Below are 21,822 nucleotides of genomic sequence, written 5' to 3'. Positions count from 1 at the left end.
TATGTTCTCCTCATTACCAAAGTTGGCGATGATGGCATGAAAATAGGAAAAAATACACTTCAACTTTTTTTTTTTATAAGTAGAAAATACACTTCAACTTGCAGCCTAAATTACCTACATTTTTCAATGCTCACCCCTTGTTTAGATCTGATCATTAAGGTAAACAAAAAAAGGGTCACGTAATATAATTACAATGGTCATTAAAACTGAGGGTGCGAATTGAGAAATGTTGGCAGCTTATGATGCAAATTGAAATTTTTGGTATTTTATGGTGAAAAATGAAAATGGGAGATGCTGTATGGGTGAAAAGCTTTCCCCTACCATAGAAGAAGTGACCGATACAAAGAAGTTGGATCAAGATCTTTAGGGCTCATTTGGACAGTGAGATGATATGAGATAATTTTAGATGAGTTAAATATGAGATAATTTTAGATGAGTTGAATAAAATATTGTTAGAATATTATTTTTTAATATTATTATTATTTTGAGATTTAAAAAAGTTGAATAGTTTATTATATTTTATGTTAAAATTTGATACAGTTATAATGATGAGATGAAATGATTTCTGTATTCAAACCAGCCCTAAGCTTCCGAAATTTGGAGCTGAGGTTCAAAAACGAAATTTCTGTATTCAAGAATTTTTAGACAATTATTTCAAAAATTAAGTGTGAAGACCCTTAAAGTTTTCAAATTTTGTGGATTGAGAGGGGATAATATGGTTTCATAGGAGAAAAGTTTCATGCTTCCAAAACTATATATGGGAAAGAGGTAATGGTACTAAGAAATCTTGGTAGAACTTGGATTTGCTGGAACTCATAGGCTTTGAAAGTATCTGATTCATGCGGGTCACGACTCACGAGTGTCTTGGCTTCATCATATAGCTAACATCAACGAATTACATAAATATGTCTTCAGGGTCACAGAAACCAATAGAAAAAACTAATAATTAGATAACAGCTCAGAATATGTATGAAACAGTAGACATTGCACTTTTGGGATTCAATAAAGTCAAACAAATATATATCCCCCAGGAATCAATGATCTATCTTTCTACCATCTAAAATGAAAGGGAGTGGGGTCGATGTTATCGAAAATTGAACACCCAAATCTTATAGAAACAAATGAGTAAAAACGGAAGATACGGCCTTGCCTCGGCTAAAATAAGGCATATATGTGTTCCATCTTATCAAGCAAACGAAGACCATGGTCCGTTTGGATACAAAACTACTTTTAATCCATCTCATCTTATCTCATCTAATTATTACAATATCTTATTAAACTCATCTAAAACCATCTCATTTCACATACTAAGAGTTAAAGCTGAGCTGATATTATTATATTCTTTTTTCTTATTGTCGCCAGACTTGGACCTGCTTGGCCCACAGAACCTGATGTTCTTGAATTTCGGTAGTGTAGGATTTCACTCGAATATTGTTTTCTGAACAGAGACAGAATAATTCATTGTTGTGTCACAAAAGACATACATAAGGATTGAAGAGAATTCTTCATGGTGATCTCTTAATGTAATTATTCGCTCATATGTTCATTCTTGTCATGTTTTTCTTCCCCCCTTACAGAAAATCAATGACTTCTCATATAGACATTTGCAAGGGGCTCACCTTACAAACCTCTGTATTAAACCCACAGTCCATTAGAAAAAGTAGCCACGCTGATCCCTAGGGCCTTTCACTTCAACAAGCTATGCATCACCTCTGTACTCCAGATTAAAGCGCCAGAGCAACAAATCTGGCATTCCACTGGACCAACTTCGGTAGTCTTGAGCAATATGTCGGCAGAGTGAGGCCAAACAAGGGCCACCAATGCATGAAACAGCTGCCTGAAGCTCGGTGAGGGAATGCCTGTTCCAATTAACTCCCCTACAAGCTGTTCCCACATGGCATTCCCATGACATGATGAGGATCTCCTCAGCCATGCCGTCATGAATTTTTTGTAGCTGAGATTCTATGCAGCTCTTTCTCATCAGATAAAAGCTATCAGTCTCCAAATCTAAGGGTGCAGTCTGCAAAATGGATTATTTCTTTCTCAAACATACTGGCAGGCAAAAGGACCAAGGATCATAGGCAGATTGTGATTCAGGTTAACACACATATCAACTTACTCTAAAATAAGGTGAAAAGTGATTAAAGGACAGGATTCTTTTCCACGGATACAAGAATGTTAAGACAGTTGTTGTATACTAAAACAAAATCCCTCAGACATCTAAACTGGGAGATCTCTTATAGGGGCACGCGTGCCGCTTATGGATTGAATCAGGTTTCCCCTAAGACCCATTTAGTTTCCCTATTTGCTAATATATTTGTAACAAATACTTTCCCCAAGAATAACCAAAGATGTTTCATGGAAGAGTTTTTGATAAAGAACTAGAAAAGAATTGCTTCCCTCTCTAGAGGATAGAATTCCATCGAAAGCAAAAACCCTTCCTAGCCTTATTAGCTATAGTTTGCTACTATCAACAATACTTTCACCAAAGGAACATTTTGACATTAACTTACAGAAAATAAGCATCTCTCCTATCTTCTACAGTGTCGTATCCCAGAAGACCTATTCCTTCATTGTTGATGAAAGTAATAAATGACAATAAACTGAAAACATGCCTGAAATCTGGTACGGAAGACATTTGGTGCATCAGAAAATATGATGTCCCACATCAGCAGCCCGAAAATAGTCAACCAAATGCCACTTCACGGATTAACATTGTACACTTGATACTAACAAAAGACAGAAGAATCCAAAGCACCAATGGACTCGTGTATTTGTGTGCCATTCGCATTCTACCTTTCACACAAAAGTTTGAAATCGTGGGTCGAAAGACTCGAGGCACCACTGGTTAATGACTGGAAGTACAGATAGATTATGGTCCATATTCTCTCTTTACAAATACTCTGTTGGCACGATATACATCAAATGACCTACAAAGTCCAGACTTACGTCTAAAGATATATGCAACAATCCAAATTTATGTATGTCACAATATTGAACACTAGGAAACCACTATGCCTAACTTTTACCATTTTTCTGCAAGATGTGTACGTTGTTTTGACATTCATAGTTACCAAGGTTCGAAATTTGCTACATCCATATCATTAAGAAGAGAAGTAGAATCTGCTGTCCAAAACACCCCATTCTCCATGTGGCCAAATGATTCGTTGGTCTCGTCACCATCAGTAACATCATAATCCAAATATGGATCTTCATACTCGAACAAGTCATCCAAGCAATCATCATGGTCATCATCGCTGTTGTCAACCTCATAAGCATCACCATCACCATCATCACCATCACCAGTGGGATAGCTATAGATCCTAGCCTTTCTCTTCTCTCGTCTCATCCTCTTTCCCTCCCTAACCAGTGCCATCAATTGGTCTTTAATGGCCAAAGTCTCATCCTTCTCCAACAGGGCTCCTTTCTCATCAAAGCCCTCCACCAAAAACACAGAGTCCCTCTGCCCTTTCAAACTCACATAGAATATCTCTGGGTGCCTCACAATCATTCCCCTCAACTTGTTAGACAGCCCAAAATCCTTCCTGAAATGAGTCAAGTGGTCAATTAAAGTCCTCTTCTCAATTGTCATCCCTAACACTTCTCTCACCACTGCACAACCTCTTTTCTCTGCTTCGATGGACTCTTTCACAAATGCCCCCACAGAAGTATTATAAGGGCACACATCGGGCATTTCCCTGAACTTGATCAAAAAATCCTGGTGCCGTCTCTTCAAGTTCAGTCCCCTTCGAAGTCTAAGCTGTTTAAATTTCAAAGGCCTATCTACTATCAGCCCACGCGCATGAACTTCAGGAGAGGGTAAAGGCTTTGCCAAGTCTTGATCCCAAGTGACAAGTTGAAGCGCACAACCGTAGGAGGTATCCACAATTTTAAATTTGTCAGGGTGGTCATTGCATAGACGGGAACGGAAATTAGGGGGGAGGCCAAGATCTGGAGCCAGGTGAACCAACTTAGACAGAAGAAGCCGACGGTGAGAAGAGAGCATGAGAAGTTTCTGGAGTTTGGCTGCCAAGGTCATTGAGATGGCTGATTTGAGATTTAATTCCTGGGTGGCAAGAGCTGCTGCAGCTGGGGTTAGACGAACACATAGTTGAGAATATGATTTTGTTGCATTCATTGGTACGGGTGCTCTTGGGACCGGGAAGATTTCAAAAATTAAAGGATAACGATGAATCATTGAGAGGATGGAGCGAGGCTTTGGAAGGCAAAGGTATGATCGGCATTTTGAAACAATGCGGATTGGCAAAAAGTGTTTTGGTTTAGAAAGGAGCAGTGTTTTCAGCTTTTGGATAAACCGAATCTTATTTTGCTTCACAACATGCCGGTCTAGTGAAGGACTTCGAACAATTTTGAGTGATGAACAGGAAATCGAAATGGATAGATTTCTGAAGTTCTTATTATTCCTGAAATATTGGTTACTGTTAGCATGAAATGAAGGAGGATTCCTAGGGAGTAAACTAGAATTGAGGAAAGAGATTGGCCAATCCCTTTGGGATGAGAATGGCAGGGACAATGCCATTTTTCAAACTTGTCGTAGTGACAAGCTTTAAATAAAGCCGACACCTTGTGGAAGGAGGGTAAAAGTAAAACTACCACGCGATTGGATAATATGACACCATCAGTCTCACTCTTTCTATTTGATAACAACTTTAAAATTCTTTCCCAATAAGACTTCTTCTACAGCAGGTATTCTCCATGAACATGGAGCTGGATCTTGTTGTAGCTTTTATTTCCATCTGTAGAATGACATTCAATGTTATATCTATATACGATTCAGGTAGATATACGCCCATAAACTACAATTAAAGCTAAAAAATAAAACAAAATGAAGGAAGATTGAGTAAAAACGAAGCCTTTGTGTGTAAATAGATAGTACGAAAATATAACTGAAGAAAGGAACTCTCCAACGCCTCAAAATAATAAATTGAAGAAACCAAGTCGTCGCGGGATGGAATCAATTTGGGGGAAATAACTAATCGTATATGCTTGCTTCACAGAACACTCAAAAACAAAAGAAAAATCCGGAAAACCCTAAAGAAAAAGCTAAAACAGAAGATGAGAGAGAGAGAGAGAAGAACCGATACGTGATAAACTGAGAAGCGTCTCCGTCAAAGCGAAAGAGAGAAAGGAGGAGGAGGGACCGGGGGGGGAAGAGTGGGCAGTGAGTGAGGAGAATGGGCGAAGAAATCAGGCAACTTTTGCTGTAGCGAGTCGGGGAAGGGAACGAAGGAAGTAGTTTCGTGTCTATCTTTTGAGTTTTGATAAGTAAATGATGTGTCTCGCGTGCGGCTCATATCCAGCTATCCTGCCCCCATCCGCCCCATCCCGTAGGTAGAAGGATTAACGAGGGCCAGGGCGGGGGCAGGATGACCCCAGTAAGACCCTGCCTCCCTAGTAGGGGTGATATTCGGTCCGTCCGGATCGAAAAAACCGACCGGACCGACCAATTCGGTCCGGACCGGATCGGACCTAGAATGGTACCGGTCGGTCTCGATCCGAATTTGATAGGACCGACTTAATTCGGTCCAGTCCAAGGTCTCTGGGTTTTTCGGACCGGACCGGACCGGACTGGACCAGACCGAATTAAAATTGAAAAAAAAATATATATATTAATTATATAATTCTCATTTAACATATCACTAACTCACCATTAAATAATTATTAACTAATAGTCTAATACTAATATTTATAATTTTATACTAATATTAATATTTATACTAATAGTCTAGACTTTACTTCTAGTCTTCTATACTCTAATATGGTATATAAAAAAAAATACTAATAGTCTAATATGGAGTAAGAGTCTATGACTATAGTTATAGTTATACTAATATTATAATATAGTTATAACTTATACTAATCATGGATTCATGATTCATAATAACTAATCACTATAAGCCTATAGTATTAATGTATTATTATATAATATCTAGTATTAGTATTACTATATCATTATAATATAAATATTATAATATAGTTATAACTTGTACTAATTACTAAATCACTATAACTAATATTAGTATATTACTATTTACTAATAGTCTAATACTAATAATATTATACAGTTATAACTTATACTAATCAAGTAATCATGAATTCATGATTCATAATAACTAATCACTATAAGTCTATAGTATTAATGTATTATTATCTAATATATAGTATTAGTATCACTATATCATTATAATATATATTACTATTACTATTAGTAATTTAGTATTGATATAGTCAATAGTTATTTAGTATAATATAATATATTATACTAAGTAGTAAGTACCAACTATATAACTATTATAAGTTATAATAACTTTACTCATATAAGAGTTATAGTATAATAGTATTAATAATTTAATAGCATATTATAAAAGTTATAGTATTATAGCATAATATTTGTATAATAGTATAGTATTAATATCACTAAAAGTTGTAAGTTATAACTATATATACCTACTAGGCTAATAGCATAATATTTGGGTTCTTTTAGTTTTTTATATAGAATATTTTTTTTTAATCATTGTATTTTTCAAGATCAAGCTTTTTTTAGTAGTTTTAGCTAAAAAAAATGTACAAAATTTGAAGTGGGCCGAAAAAAATTGAAATTGGGCCAAAAAAAAATCAGATTTAGATTGGGCTAAATGGCCCATTTTAGACATGTCCAGACCGACTGGACCGACCCTAGACCAGACCGGACCGAAATGGATCGGACCGGACCGGTCCTATATGTGACTCGGTCCGGTCTAGGGTAGACAATTCTTAGACCGAATAGGTCCGGTCCAGTCCATAAAATGGCCCAAGACCGGACCAGACCGGACCGAACTCACCCCTACTCCCTAGCTCTATTCCACATATATAAAAAAGAGAAATGAAAAATATCAGCCTATATCTTCAACACATCATGTTGAGTTGAAAAAAAAAAAAAATTTCTTAAGGGTGTGCTGCGGCTTCCGACTGATACCTAGCATTTCTCTATAAAAAAATATTTTTTTTTTAAATTTATATATATAAATAAATATATTATTTATATATACAATTTATTAAAAACTTGAAATTATATTCAAGTTATTGAATTATCCTAGCCTCCTAAGTCCATCTTTATAAACCGACCTCTATATAAAAGGCCAAAACAATAAAATAGTCATACTTAAGTAGTGTGAGACTTACCTACCGAAAGTGGAGAGCGGGGTGGGGTACGGGAAAGGGTCCCCCGCATCCATTCCTGCATCATGCAGGTAGCACCCCTAGTTGATATGACCTACATTTGACTCTGAGTCCGATTTTATTGGAGGTTAATCCGACCTTCAATTCCAATTGCCACATTGCCACCCATAAATACAACAGAAACCCAAAACAACTCGTATTAGACAAACCTTAACTAACAAAACTGCTGCATCTTCCTTCATCTTTCCATTTTTCTTTGTTCTTTCCATTTCATTTCAGCTCCTACGTGATCATGACATACTCCTCCCCTTTAGAGCACCTTGCTCACAAAGTGAGGAAATTTCTCCCTTAACTGCCAATATAATTCCCAAGTAGCATCTTCCATTTTAGCTCTTTGCCACTGCACCAGAACTTCAACTACTACTCTATTATTAACCCTCTTACTTTTGCGCTGTAAAATGGCTATAGGTTCAGGTGACAACTCTCCCTACAAATCAACTGGAGGTAATGTAGGGAGAGGAGAAATATTCTACCCCAACTTCCTCTTTAAATAGGACACATGACATACATGATGGATTGAAGTGTGCTGAGGCAAAACAAGCCTATAAGTAACCTGGCCAACATTTTGAGTAATGTAAAATGGCCCAAAAAATTTGGGAGAGAGTTTGAGATTACGCCTAGTTATCAAGGAATGTTGTCTATAAGGCTGAAGCCTTAAATATATCCAATCACCCACTACAAATTCCCTCTCAGTTCTGCCTTTGTCAAACTGAAGCTTCATTCTTTCCTTAGCAGCTACCATATTTTGTTTGAGGATAGCCAAAATCTGATCCCTTGACTTTAACAAGTCATCCACTGCTTGATTAGCTGTCAAACCTGGAATATACTGTTGTAACTTTATTGGAGGTCTGCCATACACTGCCTCATATGGAGTCAACTTGGTTGAGGCATGAAATGTGGTATTATACCACCACTCAGCCAATGTTAACCAATCATACCACTCCCTTGGTTTATCACTTGTAAAACTACTCAAAACATGCTCCACACATTTGTTAACGACTTCAATCTGCCCATCACTTTGGGGATGATAAGCAGATGAATAAGAGAGGAAAACCCCTTGCAACTTAAAGAGCTCATTCCAAAAAGAACTTGTGAAAGTGGAGCCCCTATCCGTAATTATGGTTTGAGGCATTTCATGTAACTTGAATACATTGTCAAAGAATAGAGAAACTACCTTTGCAATTGTAAATGGATGCTTCAATGCTATAAAAATGGGACTATTTTGATAGCCTATCTACAACTACCATAATGCAATAATACTCCCTTGAAATCGGCAACCCTTCTATAAAGTCCATGGACAAGTCAGTCCAATTTGCTAAGGCACAGGCAAAGGTTGTAACAATCATGCAGGGTGTACATTCTCCTCCTTGTTTCTCTGACAAGTATTGCATTCCTTGATATATTGCTTCACTTCTTTCTTTAAGCATGGCCAGTAAAAATCACCCCTGGCACTCTGAAGTGACTTCTGAAAGCCCAAGTGACCTGCAGTGGGACTAGCATGAACAAAATGCAAAATCTTAAGTTTCAAATCAGGACAATATGGCTAGGGGTGCAAGTTGAAACCGGAAACTGGCCGGTTCCGGTCCGGTTCCGGTTTTAGGATTTTTCGGACCGGACCGGTTGATAAAAAAATATATTAAAAAAATATTTATATTATTGTATATATAAATTTTATACAAAATATTATATATATTAATATATATAAGTTTTATATATTATGTATAATTATAATTTTTTATGTGAAAGTTTTATATATAATTATATATGAAATAATTTCTTATTATAATTTATAAATTATTACATAAAATGTTAATACTAAATCACTAAAATTTTATAACTAATACTAATATTAAATATATAGTTTATAACTAATACTAATATATAACTTATAATAAAAGTATAAAATAATATTTTTTAAATTAGTTTTTTTTTTTATAAACAAATTTATAATGATAAATTGTGAAACTTACATTTTAAAAAACCCGGAAAACCGGACCGGACCGGTAAAACCGGAAGTACCGGTTTAGGAGGGTAACCGGTGCGTAATCGGTCTTGAAAAATACAAAACAGGTACATACCGGTTTGGTCCTAGATTTTGTCCAAAATCGGACCAGACCGGACCGGTTACACCCCTAAATATGGCACATAGATTCTTCATTTTTTAAAAAGAAGACCATGTTTCAAAGAGAAAGAAGAAGTGGAAGGTAATCCACGTTTAATTCCCCCAACCAGGTTGGAGTATGGAATATCAGCAAACATATTAGAATCATCTGAAGACTACACTCTAGACAATGCATCATCCACCTTATTCTCAACCCCTTTTTTATACTCAATCAAAAACTCATATCCCAATAATTTTGAAATCCACCTCTGCTGGGCTATTGTTCTAGATATTTCAAACTATGATGATCTGTTTTAATAATAAAAGCATTAACATGCAAGTATGGCCTCCATTTCTTAACAGCTATCACTAAAGCCGATAATTCTTTTTCACAAGTTGACAGCAACAAATATTTTCCTTTCAAAGCCTGATTCAAAAAAGCAATTGGCTTCTGGTCCTACATCAAGACTGCACCCACCCCCACACCACAAGCATCACATTCAATGACAAACTATTTGGTAAAATCCACCAGTTCCCTTTTTCTTCTCCCTCTCCAATTAAACTTCAGAACTTAGTTTTCAAATCAGTCCCTAAACTCCTATTTTGTACTCCTAATGATAATTTTGTTTAAAATCTAAGGTTACTGCAGGGTTTTTCCTTTAGATTCCAAGAATAATTAATCCTAATAAAACATGTTTTCAAAACTCATTTTCAGTATAGAAGACCAAAGTTGTTTCAATTAGTTATCTGCATAATTATTTGCTACACAGAGAGAGAGAGAGAGAGAGAGAGAGAGAGCAGCTGTGTTCGCGGGGAAGAGGTGCAACGAAGGCACACAGAGCTTGATTAGGGCTCTGACCAAAAAGTGGGGGTTAAACGAAAAATAGGAGCTTTTAGGTGGAAGAAAGAAGAGAATCGATGGCCAGCATGTGAACCCAAGCATAGAAGAGAAGTAGAGAAGGCACGCTTGAGAAGATGGCGGAATAATGCAGAGAAGGCACGCACGTAGAGGGGCAAACCAGATAGAGGGCACGGAGAGAAGATTGTCAACACTGTGCATTTTGTCTCTATTTTCATTTCACTTCAGAACTCAAATCATGTCCAAAACCTTCAGCTCATTCAATTACAAGTAAAAACGGTTTGTTTCATTTAATTAATCCATGTTAGCACCTGGTTGCACTTTGGTACGCAATCTCGCTTGACTTAAGAGTTTTCTTATTATTTTATATTGTTTGGGATTTTAATAAGTCTATATATGGCAATCCATGGATATCCTTAAGTGTGTAAAAAAAATCCGAAATACCTATTGAATCAACCGGTTCATAACCAATTCAATCCGGTATCAGTTCTTAAGAATCGAAACCGGTTCTAAATCGGTTCGGTATTAGTTTTCATATTTTGAAAATCGGTTTCAACCGAACCAAACCAGTATACTTATATATATATATATTAGTTTTTTATATTATATATAAAATGTTTTTTTTATATAATTTATATATTATATATAATTTTTTTAGATTAGATTATATATAATATATGTTAAATTGCTACTTAATATAACGTGAAATTTTAATCTTATTATTCATGTATATTTATCTTATAACTAATAAGTTAAACACTACTTATACTATATTAGTATAATTAGAAACTAATGAATTAATAATTGTTAATAATTAACACTAAATTCTAACAATTAAATTTAGTGTTAAAAAAATTATAATACTAAATTTATATAGTGCCACACGTGTAAACGTTAAATCGAAAAAATCGGATCAAACTGGATCGAAACTGAAAAAATAAAAAGTTTCGATTTCAGTGATGAACTTATCCGTATCGATTATTAAATTTTCAAACCGATGTATATCGACTCTGGTCCAAAATTTGTTAAAAATCGGACAGAACTGGACCAATTACACCCCTAGATATTCTTTTAATTGTTTATAATTATCATTATATTTTATGAAAATTGTGGAGTGAGAAAGTTATTCTTTTATCCGTAGAGATGTAATCGGTTTGGTTCGGTCCAATTTTAGAATCGAATCGGTATATACTGGTTTTAAAAATTTAAGAATTGATACGAACCGATTTATCACTGAAACTGAAACTTTTGATTTTTCTGGTTTCAGTCTAGTCCGATCCCATTTTCAATTTATACGTGTGGTACTATATAAGTTTAATATTATAATTTTTTCAATACTAAACTTAATTTTTAGAATTTAATATTTATTATTAACAATTAATATTCATTAATGTTCAATTATACTAGTATAGTATAAGTAGTGTCTAACTTTCATCAAGTGTTATATTAATATTATGTTATAAGATTAATAAACTTGAATAATAAAGTTAGAATCTCATGTTATATTAATTAGCAATTTAGTATATAATATATATAACATAATATAAAAAATTAAAAATATATATACCGGTCCGGTTCGGTTTAAAATGGTTTTCAAAATATGAAAACTGATACAGCACCGATTTTGGACCGGTTTTGGTTCTTAAGACCGGTGCCACACCGGACCAAACCCACTCCTATTTATTTGTTACAATCTCAAGATTGATTATGAGTTTTACGAAAGAGTTGTGGCATAGGGAAATTATTTATACAGTTCTAGAATGTAGAAGTCATGTACACTTCTTTTGAAAAACATTAAGGAAAAATTGAGATCCATATGAAAAAATCTAACTTTTTCACGGTAAGCCCCACTTTTTTAAAAAAAGTGCATAAAATTTACACACTCTAAGATTATATTATTATGTGAATATATATCACATAAAAAAGATTATGTAACATCTACTGCCTTTTAGTATCATATTTGATCTTGAAACATTACATCAACATGAATAGAAAAATAGATTCCTAAATCAATATTGTTCTAAGGTACATGATGAGAAAAATTAAGATTGATTCTCTTTGTGGGCATCTAACAGTTGGTAGTAATGACTAATTATTATGAAGATAAAGTCTCACAAACTATCCACTTTCCTTTGGCCACCCCAACACAATCTTGATGATCCCTATTTTGCCTCTAAACAAAGCCCAAGACAACCAAAACCCCTTCTTCCGCCTTCCCCCTTACCTCCAAAGCACATCCATCGCCACCATATCGAATCGACCATTCCTCCTCCCACTTTACTCCATTGATACTTTGAGAGCTAGACAAACTCATTCGACAAACAAATGACCTAACTGTATATGGCTTCCATTTTTCTTTCACCCGCTCAAAAATTTACTTAACAAACAACTCAATTCGAGGAAGGGTTGCAAGGTGAATACAGCAAAGCCCGTAGAACATATATCGAAGAGAATCTTCTCATCCTAACATGAGTATGCACTACAAGAAAATTACTTATTTGTGACTATTTAATTCCAGCAAAATGATTATTTACAATCAAAATGAGTCTGTTTTGGTCACAAATAACATTTTCGCCGCAATTAAATGTCCACAAAAGCTCATTTTTCTTGTAGTGATGGTGGGTTGCGAATGAGGTTTTTCTATGAAGAGTACATATGAACAAAATCATTGTTATCTGAACAATTCTTTCTTTAGCAGTATATGTTGGTTAGATGAAGAAATCTATATGATCCAACCTCCAAGTTTTGTTTATCCACAATTTCCTCGATATGTATGCAAGCTTTCATAAAAAGCTCATTATGGACTTGAATGGGTATTGCGAGCTTGGTCTTGACTTGGGTTTTATGGATTCCAAATTAGATTCATTTCCTTTCATTTTGTATATATATATATATATACTGCTAATTATATTAATTTTTGGAAAAAAAAAAAAAATTTCCAGCCTTCAACTAATAGATACTTTGCATTATACACAAAAAACAAAACTGACATCTTACACCCTTCAACTATCAAATCTTAACAATTAGAACCCTCTTCGAATTTTGACTATTAAGATGGATTGACTATAGAACCCTCTTGGCAGGGTATGGATGTGGTACCAAAACCCAGTTTTTTTATTAATCAATTTTGTGGTTGTTGTAATTGAGTATTTGTTGGGGAACTCCACCCCCTCATGTATCTCATTTTCCTTATCTTAATGATATATTTGCGTGCTTAAAAAGAAAACATATCGACATCATGTATATTTTCTATTGCTAACAAATGGTAATTGTAATTTGTCAAGAATGCTCCTCTCTCTCTCTCTCTCTCTCTCTCTCTCTATATATATATATATATATATATATAGTAGTTAATGGTGCAACATGCAAGACACGTTTGCCCAGTTGTGTGAAAAATCTTGAAAATAACATCTATAAATAGTAAATAAAATGTGTTAAAAATAGGATAACGTAGAGTACCATAAAAATTTAGTATAAAAATCTGAAATTGGTTTATTTCAGTAGCATTCAGAAATATGTTTTTTCTTTCTTAGCCATAGTCTTTAATTGAAAAACAATTATTAGCATTCAAAAGAACGAAATTGTGACATCCAAATGTAACAAACTAATTATATTTACCTGTGGAACGTAGAAGAAGGAATAATAATTTTATCTTCTAAAATAAAAAGTAAATTCTATCATTTAAAATCCTAGAATGCTATGCATGAAAATAATCTATTCTAACAAATCCAAAAAAATATGCCAAAATTAATAGTCATTACATTTAATAGTCAAAGATTCATAAAAAATATGACATCTTGTCTAGCATCATTCCCAAAACAATCCAATATTAGAAACATTTAAACTATCACCCAAAAAATTCCTAAAACCATCTTGCTATTTAATTATATATTTATCTACGTATAATTGACTTGTAAAAGTCTCGTATGATGATCGATAATATATAATTTAGAATTTATTTATGGTTATAAATATTGATAATGACATAATATATATTGAAAACATGAAGATATTATATTTTATTTATTTATGAATTTTATAATATAAATTATAATCTAACGTATTAGGAAATAATTTATCTTCATAAAAATTTTATAAACAAATAGTATCAAATAAGATGAAAAAAAATAGTATAGATCATTTGTGATATAATTTGTAAATGGGCTATTTTTTGAAATAATATATTTTTCATATCTAAAGTTTGGGACCTAAAAATCGAAGCCCAATCCATGTAACAGCCCAGTCCAAAAAAGAAACCCAAGCCTCAGCTACCTAAACGGCAGCGTTTTGGCCGTAGGGAATGAAAACCCTATATTTTTCTTTATTCTCTTCTCATATGTTCCCCTTCTATAAAAAAGAAATAAAATTTATTTTTTGAAGATTTTATTTTCTTATTACAATTTTATGGGCAATTGGTATATTAATTTAGAAAAAAAATTATCACACTATAGGGTAATAGTTAGGTCCAAAATTATTTTTAACACTATCTATTTCTCACATTTAAAGTCTAAAAAAACAAAACTTGAAGTCCAAATTCTCACATCTAAAGCCCAACCCCTTCCACCTCCCCTCCAATACGATGCCGTTTAAAGAAGTAAATTTTTTTTCCAAAACTGCTAGGTACAACCACCATGTACAAACGTGGGGTAACCGGCTAGCCTACGTAGAAGTGAAAAAAATAAAAAGTAAAAATGAACTTAAAAAATAAAGAAAGAAAAAAGTGGGAAGGCAAAAAATTGAGTTTTTCTTCTTTGAGTGCTAGCAAACCAGAGCAAGAGGGCATTCCCCCATAGTTGATTCTCAAGCAGCTTCTTCGAAAGGCCTAAGTGAGAGTGGATAAAAATGAGCCTTCTTTTTCTTCTTTGATAGCTGGTCATTGGACTATTCCTCCTATTTCTTCCATATTTTAACAATAGTATAAAGTGAGGCCTTTGGGCGGACTTGGTTCAAGATAGAACAAGAGAATGGTTGAGAGAGCTGTTTATCAAAACAAATGAACTTGGTACGTTGAAGCATTTCTCCACCACGAAAAAAAATTCCATCTCTTAGATTTCATCATTAACATATATTTTTCAAACCCATTTCCTAATTTGTTTTTTCCAAACCCATATCCAGATTTTTGCCAAACCAATTTCCTAGGTTTTTCCTGAACTCATTTTCAATGTATTTCTATTGTTTTTTGTTTTTTGTTTTTTTATCTTTCCAGATAAATCACTGTTCGTTGATGATGGCCGGTTGTGAGTGCTCCCAAACCCAAAATGGTTGTTATAGAACAGAGTAAGTATATCATGTATTTTTAGAAAAACCCACTTCAGTCAGCCATATAATGCAAGCAAAAAATTTGCAAAAAATACCCATTAGAATCAAAATCCAATGTGTAGAAGACAAAGACTGGGCTGTGGCTTTGTGAGACGGTGACTTCAGGGAGAAGACGATGGGGCTTCGTGGGGATGTAGAAGACGAAGACAATGAAAAGAGTAGTTTTCGTGAGGATGGGGACGAAATGGTAAAGGAGGCCACCAGAGCCCCTTCTGTCTTCGAGGGAACAGAAACGATGTTGTTGCATTTGCCACATTAGACGCGATGCCGCGGGGATTTCTCAGGACGGTTGCAAGTAGCATTTTTCATTTTTTTCTCGTCTATTTCTTTCCTTCTTGACGTCGACACCCCATTATTCTCTCAAAACTCTCTCTCTCTCTCCAAACATCCATATTCGAGAGTCTTCTTCCTCTTCTCTCTCTTTTTCGTTTTCTCTCTATCTCCTACCCTCACAACCACACTACAGACAGCCATCTGCTTATTCTCTCAGCTGCATCAACATCAACATCTCGTCGTTTTGCCTCGCCTCACTTCCTCATCTCTTTCATCTCTCTCTCTCTCTCTCTCTCTCCATGTTATTTTTTCTCAAACAAAGACAAGGAAGACGACATTCATTGGGTGTCGATGTATATGGGTAATTTTTTTTTTAATCTTTACAAACTTCAATAGATTTAGACGTGTTACTTTATATATGAGTAGTTTTACTCTATTTTTTTAGATCTACACATTTTTGTTTTTGTTTTTGCAAACCAAGGTTTTATTTTGTAGAAATTCGTTTCGAATTTAACCATGAAGAACACGGCTATACGTTTTACTTTAGATCTAAGAAATTTTAGTCCATTGTTTACATCTTGTTTTTACATTTTATTTCTTTTAGTCTAAATAGATATGATTGATTTAGTGAATTTATACAAATTTGAAGGGATTTTCTTTGGATCTACATTGGTTTCCTCCCTCTCTCTCTACTTCTTTGTTAGAAATTTCCTTTATGAATGGTTACAAATTTGAGCAGATTTGTTTCGATTATGTCATATGGGTATGAATTCGATTATGAATTCTTACAAATTTGAACATATTTTGAATTTTTTTGTACAAATTCGACTATAAATTTGTAGAAATTTGAATTTTTTTTTTTGGATCTACTTTGCTTTCATCTTTGTGGATATGAGTTTTTTACTGAAATTGAAGAAATTCAAACACAATGTGTTGGTGTGAATTTAGTGTTCATGGAACTGAGGGGCAAAAATGTAAAACTACGAATAAAACAAAAACAAACCGAGGGAGAAAAAGGGTAAACAAACAAAATATGAAGATAAAACCATAAATGCACGAACAAAATATAAAAAAGTAGGGATAAAAAGGGAAAATAACTAAAAAAGAAGGGCAAACTTGGAAAAAATATAGGGGTAAAAACATAAACGTAAGAGATGGGAAAAGTGGATCAGTCATTACACGGCAGGGACCAAACAAACAACAGCTGCCTCACAGAAGGGCACATTCGAAAAGTAAAATACAAGAGTGAGAGATAGAACCGTAACAACAGCCAACCACACATGGCATAAATGAAACAAAAGTGTCAAACAAAAAGTACTATTCATTATTGTTCATACGTTATAGCGACTTTTAAGATATAAGGGATATATGCATATATGTATATGTATATCATGGAAGCTCTTGAGCGAAAAGAGCTGACCCGCCTTTGGAAAAGCTGAGGTAGGATGGACCCAAGATTCATTTACTTTTGTTTTAGGCCAAATCATGAATAAAATTCCATATTAAAGTTTCTTCTCAGGGGCTGAGCTTTCTTAAAGGTTCTTATAATTACTTTCAGTTGTTAAAATGGGCTGTGAATTGTGATTTATAAAGTAAATGAATTTGTGTTAGATTTTAGAGACTTCACCAAATTTAAATTTTTGGCCTAACAATATATAGATAACTCATCATCATAATATTAGTAAATAAAAAAAATTTTAAAAAAATTTGGGTCAGGGTGGTTTGCTGAAAAGCTTGCAAAATGAAAACACTTTTATCGATAAAATTTCCTATAAATGTGTATATATATATATATTTTTTTAAATTGGTCCATTTTTTTTTTAAAGAAAATTGAAAATAAATTACAATACATGAGAAAAATTAAGCCCACCTTAATTTCTTAACTCATCAAACAAAAATGGGAAGATTATGTAGTTTATTAAAATACATAACATATCATGTAGATTCCAAACAAAAACCAATTTGTTTGATACCTAATGGGTTTGTCATGTTATCTCAAATCCGTTTAGGAGAAGTGTTTTCTTTAATTTTGAACAACCATGCGCGTCATGCAATAAGTGACTAAAAAGGAAAGATAAGATCTTATATCGAGTATTTTGTGGACTTAATTGGAAGAAAGCCTGAAATCCATAGCATGGGTTGTCATGCACAATGAATACTAGTGTCAACATGGCAAAACGCATGCACCATCTTATCTATATGCTACAAAGCCAATAACAGATAACGGTCTCAACTGGCAATTCCAGATTACAATCATAGTGTTTATAAGATACCATATTTTGAGTGTATGATTTCTTTTTCCTGTTAGAAACACAAACGTTCTTAGGTCTCGTTTATTTTCACAATTCTTCTCAACTCATCTCATATTATTTTATCTAATTATTACAACTTTTTCAAATCTCAAAATAAAAATAATATTAAAAAAATATATTCTAACAATATTTTATTCAATTTTTAACTTTAATCTGAACTCATCTCATCTGTAAAAACAAATGAGGCCTATACAAAACTTCTCAACTCATCTCATCTAATCATTACAACTTTTTCAAATTCCCGCACAAAATAAAATAAACAATTCAAATTTTTTAAATCTTAAAATAAAAATAATATTAAAAAAATATATTCTAACAATATTTTATTCAATTTTAAACTTTCATCTCAACTCATCTCATCTTATCTCATTTCATCTTCATCTCATCTACGAAAACAAACGAGAGCTAAATATGGAAACCAGAGAAAACAAGTGTAACATTATGCAAATTTTGAGAAAGATTACTATATCATAGTGCCCATACCTCTACGAGTTTGGATAAGATTATGAAAAAGCCTTGAGGGGAAAATATATTGCTGGCAGAGGGAAACAAAGCAAGTTCTTGGTCCAATCCCTCTGCTGTGTTGTCAAATAAAAAATTCAAGGTAATGGTGATGGAGAGGACAACAAAGGTTCAGAAAACGATTCATGTCTACAATTTACTCCTTTGAAAATTCAGCTTCCTCAGATACTTCAGGCTGCCTTGAGTGAAGGTACTGCTAGCATGAGTATCTTGGCCAAGAAAGAAAAAGGTTAAACGAATAATAACAGTTATTTAATGAAAATAATTGATATATTTTTTATATCATATTATTAAAAGAGAGGAATGGTACTGTCCAAACAGCCCCTAAACATTCACTAGATTTCACAACTCGAAAGTTTCATGTTCTCCTCATTACCAAAATTGGTGATGATGGTATGAAAAAAAGGAAAAATACACTTCAACTTGCAGCCTAAACTACCTATATTTTTCAATGTTCGCCCTTTGTTTAGACCGATCATTAAGGTAAACAAAAAATGGGCCATGTAATATAATTACAATGGTCAGATTTAAAACTGAGGGTGCAAATTGAGAAATGTTGGTAGTTTATGATGCAAATTGAAATCTTTGGTACTTTATGGTGAAAAATGAAAGTAGGAGATGCTGTATGGATGAAAAGTTTTCCCCTACCAAAAAAGAAGTGACTGATACAAAGAAGTTGGATCCAGACCTTTAAGCTTCCGAAAATTGTGAGCTGAGGTTCATGACTAATGCGATAAAAATATCAATATAAACTTATTTCTGTATATTTTCCTATATATCTGGTAAGTAAATATAAAGAAATCTATTGGATGCAAAGAACTATATTGAAGGAAGAAAAACATTGTTAGGTAGAAACATGGTCACGATCATATGAAAAGGACAACTGATCAGCTATGGTCTCAAATGTGTTTAGGACAACTATTTTTTTCAAGGATTTTTAGACAATTACTTCAAAAAACAACTGTGAAGACCCTTTAAGCTTTCAAATTGGATTTGGAGGGAATAATATGGTTTCATAGGAGAAGTTTCATGCTTCCAAAACTATATATGGAAATAGGTAATGCTACTAAGAAATCTGGGTAGAACTTGGATTTGCTGGAACTCATAGGCTTTGAAAGTATCTTATCCATCAACAACATGAGCAAGCTCCTAAAGTAATGAGGCAGTCTTTGATCAAGGTAAGCCGAGATTGATATTGTTTCTGGTTGTTTGAGTGTTTGAGTATGGCTATACTAGGGAATTGGAAAGGTGATCCTCATGGCAAACCCTGCTGTCCTTTAATCTTTTGATGGCATGAATCCTTGGTTCTTGAATGGGGATTTCAATTAAATGTAAGTGTAATAAACTTGTACCCCCTTGATCTGGGCCATACAGGATGTTTCCTCGCATGCAATCCCCAAGGAGGGGGAGGGGGGAGGCGTTGTAGTTTTTGGCAGTTAGGAAAATGGACCACACCATGACAGATGATACCTTGATGGAGAAATTTGGATAGACTGCCATTGAATTTCATCCGTGGTATCTAAAGACCACTGTAGCTTCTGGGGAAGGGGACACAGTTTTGTTTTTGACAAGTAAGAAAATTAATTAATCCACACAATTAAACATAGTCCAAATACACAAGAAGTATATAAGAAAAAAAAACACCTAATTACAAACAGCACGCAGTTTTGTTACCAAACCTTTCAAATTTCTTTAAATTTTGGGCTGAACACGATCAACACCGTGACCCTGTCATGGTAACATTTTTCGTTTGACAATTAAGATTGACAGCCGAGTCAATGATTCATGTGGGTCACGACTCACGAGTGACTTGGCTTCATCATATAGCCAACATAAACGTATTACATAAATGTCTTCAGGGTCACAGAAACCAATAGAAAAACAATTATATAACAGCTCAGAATATGTATGAAACAGTAGACATTGCACTTTTGGGATTCAATAAAGTCAACAAATAGATATCCACCAGGAATCAATGATCTATCTTTCTACCATCTAAAAAGAAAGGGAGTGGGGTCACTGTTATCGAAAAATGAACACCCGACTCCTATAGAAACAAATGAGTAAAACCAGAAGATACGGCCTTACCTCGGGTAAAATAAGGCATATACGTGTTCCATGTCATCAAGCAAACGAAGACATGGTCTTCTACTACCACTTAAGCACCAAGCCAAGAAACAAATCCAGCCCAATAAATTAATAATATCCACTGCCGGCTTTCTTTCTAGAACTCTGACCTTAAGAGTTACAGCTGAACTGAAATTATTATATTCTTTTTTCTTATTGTCGCCAGACTTGGACCCTCTGCTTGGCCCACCACAGAAACTGGTGTTCTTGAATTTCGATAGTGTAGGGTTTCACTCGAATATTGTTTTCTGAACAGAGGCAGAATAATTCATTGTTGTGTCACAAAAGACATACATAAGGATTGAAGAGAATTCTTCATGGAGATCTCTTACTGTAATTATTTGATGGCGACTGCGAATTTCCATGCTCATTCATTCTTGTCATGTTATTCTTCCCCCCTTACAGAAAATCAATGACTTCTCATACAGACATTTGCACAGGGCTCACCTTACAAACCTCTGTATTAAACCCACAGTCCATTAGAAAAAGTAGCCATGCTCGCTGCTGTTCGGAGAGCCGATCCCTAGGGCCTTTCACTTCAACAAGCTTTGCTTCACCTCTGTACTCCTGATTAAAGCGCCAGAGTAACAAATCTGGCATTCCACTGGACCAACTTCGGTAGTCTTGAGCAAGATGTCGGCAGAGTGAGGCCAAACAAGGGCCACCAATGCATGAAACAGCTGCCCGAAGCTCAGTGAGGGAATGCCTGTTCCAATTAACTCCCCTACAAGCTGTTCCCACATGGCATTCCCATGACATAATGAGGATCTCCTCAGCCATGCCATCATGAATTTTTTGTAGCTGAGATTCTATACAGCTCTTTCTCATCAGATAAAAGCTATCAGTCTCCAAATCTAAGGGTGCAGTCTGCAAAATGGATTATTTCTTTCTCAAACATACTGGCAGGCAAACGGACCAAGGATCATAGGCAGATTGTGATTCAGGTTAACAGACATATCAACTTACTCTAAAATAAGGTGAAAAGTGATTAAAGGACAGGATTTTTTTCCACAGATACAGGAATGTTGTGACAGTTGTTGTATGCTAAAACAAAATCCCTCAGACATCTA

The 21,822-nt window shown here is 34.4% G+C and overlaps 2 protein-coding genes across 4 annotated transcripts in view; both read right to left on the bottom strand.

Annotated features, from left to right (window-relative positions):
- Positions 1-969: 969 nt before the first annotated feature.
- Positions 970-21,822, bottom strand: part of LOC108987322 (fanconi-associated nuclease 1 homolog) — a 28,603-nt gene continuing 7,750 nt past the window's right edge. For 2 of the 3 annotated variants that reach the window (XM_018960214.2, XM_018960216.2), the window contains one exon: positions 20,534-21,619. In XM_018960214.2, the coding sequence (XP_018815759.1) occupies positions 21,173-21,619 (447 nt within the window). In that variant the 3' untranslated portion in view covers positions 20,534-21,172. Of the gene's footprint in view, positions 2,021-2,615; positions 2,692-20,533; positions 21,620-21,822 lie in introns of those variants that run through there. The other variant, XM_018960217.2, reaches the window with a different exon arrangement.
- Positions 2,743-5,286, bottom strand: LOC108987323 (protein WHAT'S THIS FACTOR 1, chloroplastic). The gene is made up of 2 exons (XM_018960219.2): positions 5,106-5,286; positions 2,743-4,757 (listed from the first exon to the last, which is right to left on the bottom strand). The coding sequence occupies exon 2, from the start codon at positions 4,538-4,540 to the stop codon at positions 3,071-3,073; it is 1,470 nt and encodes a 489-aa protein (XP_018815764.1). The 5' UTR covers positions 4,541-4,757; positions 5,106-5,286; the 3' UTR covers positions 2,743-3,070.

Source organism: Juglans regia, chromosome 7, assembly GCF_001411555.2.
Source record: "Juglans regia cultivar Chandler chromosome 7, Walnut 2.0, whole genome shotgun sequence".
Lineage (NCBI taxonomy): Eukaryota > Viridiplantae > Streptophyta > Magnoliopsida > Fagales > Juglandaceae > Juglans > Juglans regia.
Note: the sequence above shows the minus strand (reverse complement) of the source record. Positions and strands in the feature narration are given on the sequence as shown.

Coding starts and splice junctions, on each gene's coding strand:
- LOC108987323 (XM_018960219.2), bottom strand. CDS start 4,540: ATGGCATTGTCCCTGCCATTCTCATCCCAAAGGGATTGGCCAATCTCT.